General features: G+C 36.7%; 1 protein-coding gene across 1 annotated transcript in view; it reads right to left on the bottom strand.

The window, feature by feature from the left end:
• PPFIBP2 (PTPRF interacting protein, binding protein 2 (liprin beta 2)) overlaps nt 1-16,947 on the bottom strand; it is an 87,102-nt gene that overhangs the window by 49,763 nt on the left and 20,392 nt on the right. Inside the window, exon 3 of the mRNA XM_009703285.1 lies at nt 588-677. Coding sequence (XP_009701587.1) covers nt 588-677 — 90 coding nt within the window. The remainder of the gene's footprint in view (nt 1-587; nt 678-16,947) is intronic.

Genomic DNA, 16,947 nt, shown 5'->3' with positions numbered 1-16,947 from the left:
AACATACGTTTTTTCCAGGAGGAAAACTTACATAGGACAGCAGATCTGTTTGAAAAAGGCTTGGTAAACTGAGAAATGGGAAACCTGGAAGAGCTTACGTATGCATTTTACTGTCAAATTTTCTTTCCCCCCCCTTTAGCTCCCACTTAAGCTTTCTGATGACATAAAGCAACTTTGGTACAGTATACAAGCAGGAAAAAAATACCAGTTCTATCTACCTGTCAGTCTTCCAGTTCATTAAAAATAGTGGCACACACAACCTAGAAAAATCAACTGGTACAACCTAGCAAACCTGGAATGAGAACCACTGCCACAGCATTGTCTTGGGACTCCACACCATAATTTTTAAATTGTTTTTTTTCTTTGTCATTCTTCTCCCTCTTAGCTCTGTTACTCCTCTCTCCTTTACCAAGTTACCCCACCATGAAATCAACCAGATGGATTATACAAATTATAAATTAATTCCTGATTAAATATCAGTTACATTTAGTGACCTGCTAACATTTGTTCAACAGAAAATACTCTGCCACTTTAGCTTTAATTCACTGAATATCAACTACGTAGACAATGTTCTCTTAAAGACATACCTGCAGTATGAGCGACTCTTTATCACCTTCTAATCGTGCCAATCTTTCTTGGTAAGTTTCATTATTAGATGCATGATGATTCACCTGTGACTGGGGGAAAAAAGTACTATGAGAATTTTTACAGTTAATATTAAAATTTCAAGCAACAGTTAATAAAAATTATATATATTAAGTGGTTGTTATAATACAAAAAAAAAAGCGAAGTGTGTCTACAGACCAAAACTGTTTATTTCATATCCATTAAAACTTCTGAATGTACATTTTTTTTAGCTGGATTTTGAATACTTTCTCATTTCCAGCAATCAACAATGGTATAGGAATAGATTTGATATTTTCTAGAAAATTATAATTTCATTGAGAAATACCATCTTATTTAGAGAAAAAACATTTAATATGAAATATCTGGTCTCAACAGTCTTCTGCCAAAGTCAAGGAATCTTGGTGTTTATTTTTAAATGGTAAAAATTGCCGTATCTATTATACTATTCCTAGAAATTACTGAAAGTATAAAATTACAGTATAATTAGTATAGTATACTTACAAAAGTATAAATTAGCAATTATTTAAATTATCAAATTCTTCTCAGGAACTACTCTAGCTACATAATCACTTACGGATTTCTAAATGGCTGTAAGGAGCAAGACCTTCTAAAACATGGCCTGTCCTAACTATTATGTCTCCAGAGAGAACCACCACAATTAAAAAAAAAATCTGCAGATTTATTTTTAAAAGTTTAGAAGAGTCCCATAGGTTCCTCCTGCATACTAAAATATTGTGTAACTGTGGGAATGGAGCTGTTTGCTTAGAGCATCGAAAGTAACATGAGTCCTTCGCGGTTCATTTCCCAGCTCTATTGCAGGCAATGCATTTCTGACACGGAACAAAACACTCTGGCTGGCTTTTCAGCTAACACAAGAATCCAACTTCACTGAGTTCCCTTCAGCTATACTAGTCTGCAGCTGACTACTCATTTATAGTTACTTGTACAATGGCACCAATATAATTATAATCCTTCTCCCCAGCTGTTCTTTCTTTTCCAACCGAACATTTGTGAATAGAATTTATTTTTTTTAATATTAGGTATAACTATGGCTTCTTGATCTACACTGAGGTCTAGAGGCCCAAATGTAAAACAGATGATGAAAATAAACATGGTGCCAATTAATGCAAATCAACAAATCAAGTATTTATCCAATCAAAAGACACTATTCAAGGCATAAAATACTGAACTAGAGATAAGTGTAGCATCTTTATGAGCTGTGAGGAATTGAGCGCCCTTGTCTCTGATAATTTTGAAAGGAATTGAGAGAATCACAAATACAACAACGAACAGGACTGAAAGGTATCTGAAGAGATCATCTGGTTCATTATTCCATCCTAGGACTGATGATTATTTGCAATATTCTTGTCTTGCCTACTCCTGAAGACCTCCAGAAATGGATTCTGCAGCCTCCCCAGATAATCTACTTCTTAGCTACCCATCATTAGAACATTTTTCTTAATGTCTAACCTGAACCATCATCTCTTCAACTTCAACCTACTCATTCTTATCATACTACCACATATATATATATATATATAAAGTCTTTCCCTTTGCTTCAGATTTTTTTTACATATTTGAAGACTACCTGTAGATCTCTAATTAGCAGGTCCCTCTTTGGACTAAACAAACACGAGTTTTTCTGTCTTTTCCTCACAGGTTAATTTTTCAAGATCTGTTTTGTTGCTTTCTTTTGCTTCTTCACCAATTGTTCCTTGACTTCTTTTGAAATTAAGCGCTTGTGAGGACACACAGGACTTCAGTTGAAAATGGCTGGAGTGGAAAAGACCTTTCCACAGACCCTTGGGCCACATTTCTTTTCATATTAGCCATATAGTAACACTGATATATTTTCAGCCTAGGACCCATAACTTCCAGACCCTTTCTTAATGCTCTTATTTAGCTAGCATCCTGTTCTTCATCCTGTGTTTATTCATTGTTTCTGCTTAAATGTATAACCTTGCACTAGTATACTGAATTGCATCCTATTATTTATACCATTTTCCTATGCATCAGGCTGTTATGTTTTAATCATGTCTTCTGGCATGGTTGCAAGTCCCCTAACTAGAATCACCTACAAATTCACTAAGCTTGGTCCTTAATATCCCTGGTTTAGAACATCAAAAAGAACACTGAATAACAGAATATGCAGAACCTCACTCCACACCTCATTTATCAGCATTCATTGTCAAAAGAATAGTATGTTAACTCTGTTCAGAATATACTTTTCTCACTAGCTTTTGACGAGTTTATAGTAGGTACAACTAAGATTCAAGACCTTACAGAAATGGCTCTAAATATGCACATGACAGTGCATAACATACACAAACAGAATTCTGAGACAAATCAGTAAGTTTTACAGTGGCACCTGTAGGGACCCAGCCCATGCCCTTAAAGGAATGGTGACTTCACTCCCTCTTTTTCTCCTAATTACTTTTGATTTTTTTTTAAATTTCTGTGTCCTAACATCTCTGTCCATCTTTCCTAACATCTCAAAGCCTTCTCCTCTTATTAAGAAATACCCCCCCACCCTTGTTTATAAAATGTGCATCTTCAGTTTAACTTAGGCCCTTTGTGTTAGAAGTTCGTCAGTCAGTCTGTATGGCTTTAAAGTTCATTCCGTATTAACTTTTGTAGTACTATAAAGAAAATAAGGAATCCTCATAAGTAAATAACATGCACTTCTGTATGTTGGCCGAGATAACCTTTTGACCTCAGCTCTGCATCCTCAATCATACTGCCAGCCACTCTGCTTGAGCTGTTCCTCCATTTAGAAACCAAAGTCTTATACTGTACTTTAGAATTCAAAATCTTTAGCCTTGATGGCTATGTTTCCATTAGGGTTAAAACTCCATTATATACCATTAAATGAGTTTTCTCAATGGAGAGCCCACAGGCTGTCCCCAGTACACCTCTAGCTCACACACAATGGTAGGGGAGACTTCCCTGTACCTAGTACATCAAGTATTCAGGGAAGAACAGCACACTGCTAGGCAGGAAAAGATTCTCTTAATGACAAAACCTAGTGATGAAGACTGCCTAGTCAAGTAGATTTTGCACCCTTTCTCCTGCCATCATTTACTATTTTCCTAGGCTAGACTTTAGAAATATACCTGTAACCACTTGTGTAACCACTCCCCCCGGCCTTACAGGCACAGTGAGTTAAATTACTGCCAATACATTTTTACATAATTGATCTGTCATGAATGCAAAACAGAGTTCAACATTTTATATAATCAGTAATTACGAATTAGTTCAACATGAAATCACAAATGAGATATTTTACTACACTCACATTTACCAAATGAATAGCCTCCGATGATGTCTGCTGCACTGAGTGACTGTGAAATATCCTCTGCTGGAAGTCCAATACTTAATACCCATGTAAAACGTAGTGAATCACACCCATGTGAACAGAAAAGGGGGAAGAAAAAAAATCAACCTGCCAATAGGTCAGCCAGAGAGTGCTCAGATAGGTACAGGAAAGTACAGTAGACAGAAAATGACCTGCTAAATAAAAGTGGCTGATTGACACACAGCAGTTGTTTAAGACTTGGGAAATCTTTGTGGCATGCATGAAGACAAGATAAAACAATGTAATATGAACCAAGGCCATCTGTGGATGGTTGGAGTGCATTCTGCAGTTGTGAAAGTCAGTACTGAAAGGAAACTGAGCAAGTATAGTTAGATATCACACGCAGCAGCAGCAGCTGAATATAGGACCTACAACACTAAAGTCATAAGACTACAGATGACTTGAGTTAGTGTAACAGCTCACAAACAATAAACACTAGACTTGTGAAACCCCATGACAAAAAGGCTCAATCACCAAGACCAAAAATTTTACCTGGGCCCACAAATTATAAGCTAAATGTGTTAGTTTTATTTCTCATAAAGAATGACAGAAATTGCATAAAACATGTAAAAAGGTTTATGATTAACACATGATAACAAAGTAGAAGGAAAGATATGCTAAGGCAAGGTGGCTGAAATTACATTGATGGTAGTACCACTGGTAAAAAGTCAGGTCTATACCATAAATACTTTGCCTAAGGGAGCTGCGAAGTAATTTCGTGAAGGACCTGTATTATAGTCTCCATAGACATTTTGGATATAGTTTAACGCCCATCAGATTGCATCAGATGTTAACATAAAATGTTTCCTGAAACAATTCCAAATCCACTGTTTCTCCCAGTTCTGGAAAAAGAAAATTAAAAAAAAGGCTTTTGCATTCCATCACCTGCTTCACCACCTTCTTCATCTTCTGTTTCCAAATCTCTCCCTGGAATATGCTTTTTACTCTAATCCAGACACAGTATTGGCAGCTGCTGGAAACTTGACTGTCTAAGTATCACTGACATGATCCAGTCATTAGAGTCCTTTTCCAAGAAAAAGGCTTAAATATTTCTCCAGAATATATGACAAGAGTTGTTGAATTAGAGTATGATTCAACAGCTTCAATTTAAAGTAGGGATAATCAGCAAAAATATAAAAGGGTATGGTAAAAAAGGGAAGAAATGTTTGATCAACTCAGATATCTTAATTTTCAACAGCCTTCTCAGAGCCCAGTAAGCATGGAATGTTATGTTTTCTTGCTTGTTATTTTAATAGGAAACAATTCAGAATGCAGCTTACTGTCAGAACAGAACAACAACCATTGTATAGCGCTTCTGTACAGACGTTCTGTTCAGAAACTTCTGTAAGAACTTCTAGCTGAATCTTGATAGGCTGTAAAAGTAAGCCCCTTAAAACAAGCACATATGCAAGATAATAAAGTTGAATACAGGCCAGTTTATATTCTCCTCATGTGTGCCGTTTGAGTGTCAGCTCAAAGAATCTCCAACACAGCTTATTTTAAAACAAAAATTACTGACTTCTGAAGTTGATTTGCAAGCTGTTACACAGAAATTTGTCACTAATACCATGAGTCTCACATTGGGCTGTGGAAGAGCTGGGAAAAGAAACCTCGTAGTCAGAGTGGCGATTTGTAAGCTTTTTCAACAAGTCACCTGCCTCTTTTAGAAGACAGATTATGTCGTAACCCTCCTCTCATCCAGTCACATGAATCACCTTCAGTTCCACTGGTAATTGAATAAGATGCCTATGGCAACTACAATACTTGCATTAATGGGGAAGACTAGGGACATGCTTGACATATTGTCTTTTGTTGCAGTTTAGAAGCTGAAAACAAGCCAGAAGAGTTCAACCAGTCAGCTTTCCCACAAACTACTAGCAGCACACAGACCGCAGTATTATATTTCAATACAAGAAAGTGTACACTACAGACTTTTTCCAGCCTATTTAGAGTTGATAATATTTAGAAGAGTATGGACTTTCCATCTGTTTATTACTCTTATGGGTCAGCAGAATTGATGTTATGAGTCACAGTAGTTGCTATTGTGTAGTGATGAGTGAGTAGCCTACACAGTAAACATTTTTATCTTGGCATCTGACTATGGATGTAATACAAATTTAATCTCTTGGCATGTTAGCACTACCTCAGATACACACCCATGTGAAGATATGTACATTCACTCACTGTACTTGAGGAGGAGGAGAAGGCTGGAACATAATTTCTGGATCTGTAATTCTTGCCTTTCATCTGAAGGCAATTAATAAATCAATAACAGGATTTTCTATTTGCTGTTATTCCTTCTTGCTTAAGTGAAAGTGGCAGTCACTTTGAAAAAGCTAACAGCATATAGTCTGAAATTAAGTAAAGACAGAGCTAGGTAAATTTCTGTAGTCCTTAAAAGAAAAGAATCTTGACCAAATATTTCTATTTTATCTGGATAATTTTTCCTAATACTAATACCTACTTTTTCCTCCAGACAGTTACATTACTTAAAGGAAGATATCCTTACAGAAGTTATAAGCTTCACCCTCAATATCCCAAGCTTAATGACTATAGCATGGGTTTGATTGCTCCACGTCTTGCTACTACAGGTTATGAACAGCATCCAGAAGAAAGGAAAGCAAAGCATAAGAATAACGCATACCTATTTCCGGTCAGCCATCAGCTCTGTGCTGCACTCACTTCAGAAGGTATGTCCAAAGCAAGCTACAAGAATTATCAGATGCCTCCTCTTCATATGAAGGCATCTCTCTTTAAGACATGAAAGTTTTCCAGAGGCAAGAGACCTTCCATTTTGTTACACTCCATCCACTGCAGTTCAAATACCTCAGTTAATTTACAATGTCCTTAGAGAGCCCATAATACTAAATATTAGCATTTATGTTTGTAATGGTTGTTAATAATCTGTGGTTATGCCTACATGTCTACGTACCAAAATGGGTGCTGCGCCATTTTTCTTTGGAATAGTGTGTTCCAATTAAGGCCAGATGGAAAGAGAAGAATAAAGCAACAGGACAACATATGAAATTGTATGCAAACCCTCTAACTCAAATCCCTTGGGAGAACCAAAGAAAGTTTGCTGAAGATGAGACACTTTCAGCATCAGGTAGTGGGGGGTATCTCAGGTTCCTTAGCTTGCAAAAGAAACTTTTAACAGTGCCAGATTTATGCTTAGGCCCTGGAAAGGAACCCAACATTAGTTATTTGCAAAATGCTTCCCACAAAGTGCCCACCAACTACTTTACGAGAACTATGCTGCTGCCTTAGCTGCAATGTTAAAAGTGCACTGTACACACACAAGAACTTTTCCATATTGTTCTAGAAACAGACTGCTGAGAGACATGCCTCCCTTAATAACTCCTGTGAACTCCTTAGCCGGGCTTTGTGTCTTACTAACAAGGTAACCTCGAATACCTGCATTGTTGCAAACTCTTACAACGCTGCATGAAACCAGGGTGGTACTATGTGCCTATGTCAGATATTCAGCTTCTCAGCCAGAATAAGCTAACTGGGACAGATCTGAAATTGCCATCAAAGTACCACATGCCATATAGTACAGTACAGCTGTACCCATTGCAGAGCTTTGTCTTTCTGATATTAGACAAGATATTATCAAAGAAAGTTCTTTCTCTTTTGAGAAATACTACTGCAGACTAATAATTTTTATTACTGGCAAAAGGCAGGAAAAAAGTAAAATGGAGAAAAAGTAGTAAACAAAGGAAAACACATTAACTGTGCCTCATATACAACTGAGACAAGAAATTGTTTTTCGGCTCTGTCCATCTGCTCTTACATTTTGCTGTCCACTCTGTGCATAACTATGGCCATTCTTGGCAGAGCATTTTCACAGCTCATTTTAACACCAAGAAAGTCCAATGGAAAGAGCTGAAGTGCACCAACACCTTAGTTCAATTTGATTTAAACAGTGCTTTGTCCCTGCTCCTGTTGCATGGTGCTACTACACACGTTGTGTCACAAGACTACTGCTTAAAAACAGATCCTCTGTTCTAAGTATCTGAAAATAGCAGTTGTATCTGTCATTTTGCCTGCCTGGATCTTGTGATTTTTGCATTTGTTTGCTGCCCTAACCCAGTCCAAGCCGCAGATACCATGCAAATCTAGCTCAGCCAGCCGCTGCAACATCAAAACTGATCCTGGTCTCTGGAGTGATTTTTGCTAATGATGAAATTTGAGCCCGTGTTGGCATACTTCACCAAGGATTTATGGAAGTCTGTTGCAGTTACTCTCTGTTAAGTGCCATTTGTTACTCTGGCGAGTACTTATACTTTCATTATCAGCCAAAGAGCAACAGTTTATGACTGCAGGGCCTGAAATCTTTATATGCTATCACAGTCAGTGCCAGACATGTGACATTAGGATTCTTGAACATGAGAATTAAATAAGCAACTTAGGTCGGTTCAACTTTCTTTTTAAAATCACTTATCAAAGGAATTTGGGAGCAGACTGCTTAAGCTCTCCCGGGAGCAATGCACGACCATTTTCAGTTCCCTTCCCCCATATGTGCTCACCCCCTTAAAGAGCTTGCAAGGCCAAGCAGCAGTATTGACACTCTCCTTTATGTACCCTACATAAAAGGAATTACATGCAACAACAATTAACAGCATTATTAATTTCTGTAAAAGCCTGTGCTACATTTGAACATAGTATCCTTTTTGAACACAGTACTTGAAAAACCATCCTAAAGACACCCTGTGTTAACCCCTCCAAATCTGTGAACATTTCGGTGTGAGACTTTCTTCACTGAAGCTACTTCTCGAGCCTCTTCTCATTATGTTATTATCCTCAATGTATTCTGAATGCCACACAAACTGGTAACAGCACATCTTAGCCTTTTGTTAGCAAACCCATCTTTATAGATACATACCGTATTCAAAACATCATTTAAATAACAAACTAATATGTGATCTCAAAAAACACTAAAGAGTTATTTAGCTTTAGCTGCACAGAGCACAGGTTAAATTAATAGTGTAATGTTACCAACTGCTACTTCCTGTTGTCTTTTCTCCTTCTCTATCCCACTCACTTCCCATTTAATCCCCTCCCTGTCCATACTCCAGAAAAATAAAAGTTTCCAGAACCTGATGTAAATATTTTGTAAATTAACTTCAGGATTCTGAAGCTTTTATTAAAGACTGACATTATATCATGAATATTTTATATTCATTCAAGAAACTACCCAAATTAAAGTTCCTAATCACATTTCACATAAGTGTTTAGCTACATTCTATGTTTATACAGCTAGCAAAAAAGTAGAGTGTGTGTGCATATGTATACATGTGTGTTTTTAATCCAGTGCCATACAGAAACACTAACATAAATGGCATGCATAGAATTTGCAAGAAAAGTACACACAGGTTAAACCAGATTTTAAAAGTATAATGAGTAGATGTGCTGCTTACGTGACTCATAATTAAATTAATATTGTAATTAAAAAAACAGTCTACCATGAAGGATCTACTCACATCCTATTCATGGATTTTTCAAACACTGAAAAATAAACACTTAGAATCTAAAAAATTTAAAAGCTGACAAAAACAAAGTGATTTTTCCAAGGTGACGAGACAACTGGACAAACCTACTTTTTTCTTTCATAGGAAGACAAAACCAATCTCATGCAGTTAATTCATGTTCAGACAGTTCATCACAAAATTAGAATGTTAATAGCACTGTCTTTTTAAAAAGCATAATTTTATCAGAGTAACATGCACAGGAAAAAAGTACCACCATTTTAATCCAAAACAAAGGCATCCTAAAAGGTCTCATACAGTTATGCTGATGAAGAACTGATTAAGTGAAGAACGAGTGCATATAATTTCTCATTTTAAAGCACAACATGGTAAACAACATATTCTCCTTTTTTGCCATACATTCTCATGCAGGACTTGCTTTGTTGTACTACAATCTCAGTAAAGCACAAACACTTGCTAGAATCTATTGCCATTTGTTCAAAGTTTGATCCTAGAGTTTCATTTTTAAAGACAAAGACAGCTGATTCTCTCCCCGCTCCCTAAAAGTCTCCTCCTCCTACATGAAGAAATGTCTTTAATTCATTTCTCATTAAGAAACTTACAATATTTTATGTCTGAGGCACTCAACATGTTTCCTCCCGCACAATTCCTGAGAATTCTGACTAAGATTTGCTAATGCGCATTTTACGACGAGAAAACAAAGCCCAGCAAATCACTTACCCTCTTCAGCCACGTGAAGTGCTTGTAAATATCAATCTCACCATCCATGCTTTGGGCCCATCTCAGCAGTCACATTCCCAGGGTTAAAAGAAACTTTTGGAAGCAAGCACACCGCTTTGTTCTACAGGGTATAGCTGCGACTTCTTCCCCTTTCAACCCTCAACTTCTAAAATCTTGAATGCACGTTCACATTTTAAGCTAAATCTTCTGCCTCTGTCCCACAGTATTATGCCAAATTCTTCTCACAGATGTATACATAACACACAACTGTATAAACTTCAGACTCTCCCCCAAACATCTGGCTTTTTTAAACAGCAGATCGGTTAGCAAGAAGAACAATGCAATCCTAAAAACTTCAAAAATATAACTTGCTAAATGATCTTTAAAAAAGGATCTTTCAAGAATAGTATAAATCTGCAGAAACTGCTCCCTGTTAATGTTAAATAACAAGCTAAAAAATTTTAAGCTGTCACTGAGAAGCTATTTTCAAGTAATGCTTTCTCTAGCTTTCTGTTTCAAGAGTGGCTGGAACTCATTACCAAAGACCCCCTATTTCCTGTCTCTGTTTTACTCCCTCTTTATCGTAACACTACTCAGCCTTCTCAGTTTATTTCAGGCTCAGACTAAACCTAAAAATAAGTTCTGTTCTTTGAATTACTTGCCTGTCCTCTCAAAAGACATTATAAAAGAGGAGGAATTCAAGGACAATCCTGTGGATAAGTTAATTATCCCATAAATACTGCTATTGCCAAAGAGGCAATTTTCCATCTTAAGAGAAGATGATGATATCCTTCTAAGATTTTTGTCTTTGAAGCTGAAGCCTCATAGCATGGCAACTTTTCAAACTTGCAACACCAAGATAAATGCATATGCAAAGCAATGCTCTGGCAAGAACGGAAGTTTAGAAGTGTTGCCTGTTACTGTGGTGTCCTCTAGTGCCTTCACACAGTAGTTATGATTAAGTTCTAATTTTTCCCAATAAACTCCAGTTTCCAATGTTGTATCTCACACTAGTTAAAAGTGGCTTTGGCCTTGAACTGAGCAACTGATTGTTATACACACAAGGAAACTGCTTGGGCAATGCCTATTAAGACCAAAATGCAGCTGTCTCCATAGAATTTTTGTGATGACCTCAGAACATTTACTTATCTCCCCATTTTCTTAATTTTCTACAGCCAAACTCACTCCTGCATTTAAGATGAAGTAAAACAGCAATTTGGAAGAGCCAATGTCAAAGTTGCCCATCATACTAATGATATGTACAAAAACCTCAAAGTCTGAAGCTGTATAATGCGCTGAAAAGCATTTCTTACATGGACCTGCCTCACTTAGGCATCTACCCACATTCCTAACTGTGGAAGTCACAGATATGTGAAGGAGTTTCTGCAAGAGATGTGGGCTTTTATTATTTGAACCATTCTTGATCCTTTTGACCTGATGGATCTCTTTTTAGAATCTTCCATAACACAAAGTAAGAGGGAAGGATGTAAACCTAGACTTCCAGCTTTCTTCATGTATTTATTATCTGTTGTTACTTAAAGTCACATGACAACAAAAATATATATGGTTTTTAGAAAGTTAGTGCTACAAGTCTTCTAAAGGGCTAGGATATCCAAAATCAGCAGTAAATGTGACATGATAAAAGAACTGTCATTTTCCAAAAGTAAGCCAAGCTACAAGGCAGATCTGAAGAGCACTTAGGTTGCTCTGTTCATAGAATGTACTTATTCTATGCTGATTGTACAAGTTTTTATGCTATCTTAAAGGTGATGAGAGCAGCTATTTCTTAAATAGCTCACATCATCAGGCAATAGCCTTAGCACATTGTCAATGATCCATTTAAAAAAAAAAAGCACTTATATATTACACTTCTTTATGCATGACAGCCTCTGTCATGGCTGACAAACTAAAGACTAAAAAGGGGTTCTCTTGACAGTAAACATGAACTCCCTACAGCTCAAGGCATTTTTTTTCCCCAGAAAACTAGTTATCTAATTATGGAGAACAGCAAATATGTGAAACTATCTCAAAGTATTGCGTATCCCATAGCACCACCACTACAGAGCCTCAAGTTCCACATTTCATCGATTTCAAAACACAGGCTCTGAAGACTCTCATTTCAGGCTTATTTAGGGAAGGGGGAAAAATACTTTTTTAAAAACATTCCACCACATATCATCTCTTAATGATTCTGTTTTTCATTAAAAAAAACGACAGGAAAACTCCACTTACTAGTGTCAGCATAGCGTCTGCAGCTAGGTGAGTATCGATTTGTCCTCTTAAAAGTATTTAAAATGACAAACATACCTTATTTTTGCCTTGTCATTTGTCCTGGATTACATGCAAAAGCCTCTTGATTCTGTTACAGTCATTCTTCCTGATTAAAAGGTAAAGCTGTCTGAATTTTCTTCATCTTATCAGCCATGAATGTTGACAACGTACATTCCAGACAGTCACATGCTCACTTTTAGCCTGTCACCTGCGTGCTGAGCTTTACGTCCTGCTTGAGCTTTGGCCTGAAAAAGTTTCAGACACCAATTGAATGCAAATCAATGGCCTCAGATTTGCTTAGAATACTTTTCTGTTTCACTGGAAAAGCAGGTTAGCTTCTCTGGGCAGTGCAAAACCAAGGAAAATATGGTGGAATCTGAGGATTGCTTCATCGGGTTACCACTGTATTATTTTTCTTATTTTTAGGAAATCCATGTCTGCATGTAGTTCTTCACTGAGCACTAACTTCTAGTTCAGTGGAGAATTAAAAAACAAATAAGCGAAAATCCCTCACTATCTCTGCAGTACCACCACCCTCAAGTGTTACTCCATGGAGAGAGAATGATATAGCTATTACTCCCTTCCCCCACCAAATTGTTTCCTTTCTCCAGTGTCTCTCAAAAAATAAATGAAAACACGCATTACAGCAATATAAATGCAATGTAGGGCACTAAATTGTTTAAAATTAACAAAGTTTATATATGTCGCAAGCTGTATGAAAACCCATTAGGATTTCTTTGCCAACTCTGTACTTCCATAGAAAACTGCTGACTACTGCCACTGTTGATAGAACTAAAAACTCCATTTGCAGAACACCAAAGGTGCTAGCCACATGAACGTCTGCTGATACATAACCCATAAAAAACACTCAGCTAAGAACCCATTACTTTATTAGTCAGAATGTCAAATATTTCAAACAAGATTTTAAATCTGTTTCAAATAGTAAACAGACATGCTGTAACAGTTTTGAAACTGAAAGTAACAGAATGCTTTAAACTATCAGCTACACTTCTCATGTCCTTCTGTTCCAGACCTATGAAGAGGCGAGAAAACATCCACAAATCCTCTTAGAACTGTGGAGGGAGAGGCAATCTGTCTGTTGTATTCCCTCTTCTCCTACCAACACTGGAGCGGAGGAAGCACAGAGTCATTTGCTTTTCCACCACCATCCCTCTTTCTCCCACCCAGCTGAGGCCTTACGAACATTATAAAATTACATTTATTACTGTTATTTTAGCAATTATACTTTTTATTCAGTTAAATTTGTGCTAAAACATGGGTTATTGTGATCTTCCAGAGCAGCACAAATGCAAACTGTCAATAGTGTTCTTGTATTGGCACTGCATTGCCTGGGAGGTTAGGGGACAAAACAGCAAGCAGAACAGAAGTTCTTCAGCCTCTCTCAGGTCCAGGTCCCTGGAGCATAGCACCTCTCTTCCTTTTCCACAGTAACTTTTAGATCATTTTGGTTTCAAAACCCATCAGCCTCTGAAAACACTAGAAGAACATACACTTGGCCTCTCAGGCCAAGAACTGAAATGACCAATTATGCGTCTTCCCAGCCGCATCAGGGGAGTCCAGCTGAGTATGGACATGCAACAAAAATTTACTCATTTTCAAGAAATAGCATCAACTTTTCTTACATCCATTAGTCTATGCTCTTCCCAATCCTAGTGTTTGGACTGCTTTGGAAACAAAGGGATTAGGACCAGATTTTAAAAGGGAAAAATTTCCTCAGCATGCCAATTCACACACCTGTCATTCTCATGCTGCAGAAAAATGCAAGAGCTTCAGAGTGAAGAAAGAGAGAGACGATATGAGAATATGTCTGCACAGGAATACTTGGGTAAAAAGAAATTCAGGCCATTTGTGCAAAAGACAGCGAAGGGGAAAATCCTTTTTACATGGTGAGGAATGGCTTCAGAAATCTAGATTAAGCATTTCCAGCAAGATAATTTGTCTTAGAGTCTTAATCATGACTAACTGATAATGCCTAAGTGACAGAGAAAGATGAAACTCTTGGAGCAAAAGGAAAAAAAAATTACTGCATTCTGTATATGAGCACATTTGCCTTACTTCTAATAATTAAAAAAAACCCCAACCAAACAAGTATCCTGGGAAACAGACTAGAAATAATATTATGTAGATACATGAACAAGTAATCCTTTCCCAGCATAAAATGCACTCAATCCTAATGGCTTAATTCTTTGATTAGAATCTATATTTCAGAAATAATCAGACTTAGATGGCCATTAGTTCCAAGCCAGCATGGTTAACCCTCACCCTTATTGCATATTCAGAGAAGGTAATACTTCAAACAGGTGCTGACATCTTTGGAGTTGTTCCCGTCTGCAGGTTGTACGATATCACATATCTCTAGCACTACTATGTCCTTGCTGGTTATTGCTCAAGTAATAAGTAGCTCTCTTCCCTTGGCTTGCATAAAGAATGTATTACCAATACTTAGATGAAGTTACTCTTGATTAATTCATCCACAGACATTTGCACATTCTTGGCAGTTTCAAACATTCCTTGCCATATGCCAAAATACTTTTTCCAGCCCAAGTTCTAGAAAAGCTGTAAATTTTTGCATGAAACTTATTTAGAAGAAAATGTAGATTGTAAGAAACTTGAGTACTACGTTTTTTTCATAAAAACTAAAAAATGTTTTCTACTTAACAGAACAACAAAATCACTGTGAATGCTCCCCCCACTTGCTATAGGCAAGAAAAGAGTACACTAATATGTAAAGAAAATATTTAAAGAAATATATTTACATTCTACCACACAATATATTACAATAATTCAGGTTTAGTTTTCAGTCTGGAAGGTTTCAAAGTAGTGCTGAAATTATTAAACATGCAGTAAATCGGTGTATGAAACCTTTGAAAAAGGATATTTACCAAATATCTGCACATACATCAATGACATTACCAGGTAACATTTTGTGTCTCCTCAGTATGACACACATCACATTTTCTCTTCTAAATTTCGGAATGGAAAAAGTTGTAAAAAAAACCCAAAACAGAGTAAGCTGCAGATAAACCTTTACAAGTCCTTATTTCTGATAAGGAATATACAAATATTCATTATTTTCTTCTTAAGCATTTAATTATTTGAGGAAAATAAAGCACATGCTTATCTACTTATGAAGAGTGGCATGCCGACATGTTGTAGAATATGTCTAAAATAAATATAATTTCTTTCCATTTTTGAAAGATCACAAAACCTGAAAATATATTTAATTTCATTTTAACTAAATACAGGTCTGTTTACCACTAATATTAATGTACTATTCCAAAAGAGAATGAAAGAATTTTATTGTGGATTGTATTATTGCTATGTTTGTCATAACTGATAACATTTAGCAAATGAGATAGGTCAACCTACCCAAATTCTGTGAAATCTGAATAAAGGTTATATACAGAAATACTTCAAACTTATGCCCCTCCTCTAACATTTAAGCAATACTTCCAAATCAATACCGGACATTTAAAAAGAAAATTTTGCCCCCAGCTTATTTACATGACCATTACATTTATACCTTACCTGTTAGCACCATTGTTTAATGAAGTAATTCCCTCTTATCCATCCCTCTGTTAATTACTTTATAGAACAGATTTTCTGATGTTTCCTCCTGCTACACTTAAAAATGCAGATACTTCATAGCACTTATGTATATATTAATGTTTGTTGAGCTAATACAGTGTATCATATTTAAATCAGTGAAAAGCAATGGAGCTGGAAATTCTAGTGGCAGATCATAATGTGAAATGAAAAGGGACACCATGCATAATATTAGACACAAAAGGACAGATGAACTAATGTGATATTCAGCCACTTACTGCAAAGGAAGGCACGGAGGCCAACAGCTGAAAGAGTCTTAGATAAATAGAACTGAATAAATCATATTAATGCTTTTGAAGGCTAACATGCAATTTCTGTATACAACCATGGCTTCCTATAGAGTAGTCCTCTATCTCCTCTGACAGTATCAAGGTGTGGTTAGCCCATGCAGGTAAGGATTGCCCCCAAGGGCTAAACTTCAGAATATGTCAGTAGACTACCTTGAAATCTTGGGAAACTTAGCATACAAAAACACAGGCCCTGCTATTATAACAGGAATACCACCTTTTTTCCATGAGTAGTCTAAGCCCAAGGCGATAACACAATTCTGTTTAATCACTTCTGGTCATTGTAGTTTAAAGGTAGCTCTGTTAAGCACTACTGACTATTACAGAAGTGAAAGAAAATGCCAAAAACCAATCTCACCATGTCATTTTAAGAAAGAGATCTAAATCAGCCCTACTGACTACAAAGCTATTTTAAGCTTCTATTAGTTCTTTGTGTAGGCAAGACCTTCCTACCTCTGCTGACAGCTACTACAGTGAGCAGGCACAGTCAGAGACGATAGCGTTGACTCCTAGACAAAATAACCACAGAACATTAAAAAAATTAGTCCTGGATTAGAAAAATTTGATGCCA

Source organism: Cariama cristata, unplaced genomic scaffold (assembly GCF_000690535.1).
Source record: "Cariama cristata isolate BGI_N322 unplaced genomic scaffold, ASM69053v1 scaffold3577, whole genome shotgun sequence".
Taxonomy (NCBI): domain Eukaryota; kingdom Metazoa; phylum Chordata; class Aves; order Cariamiformes; family Cariamidae; genus Cariama; species Cariama cristata.
Note: the sequence above shows the minus strand (reverse complement) of the source record. Positions and strands in the feature narration are given on the sequence as shown.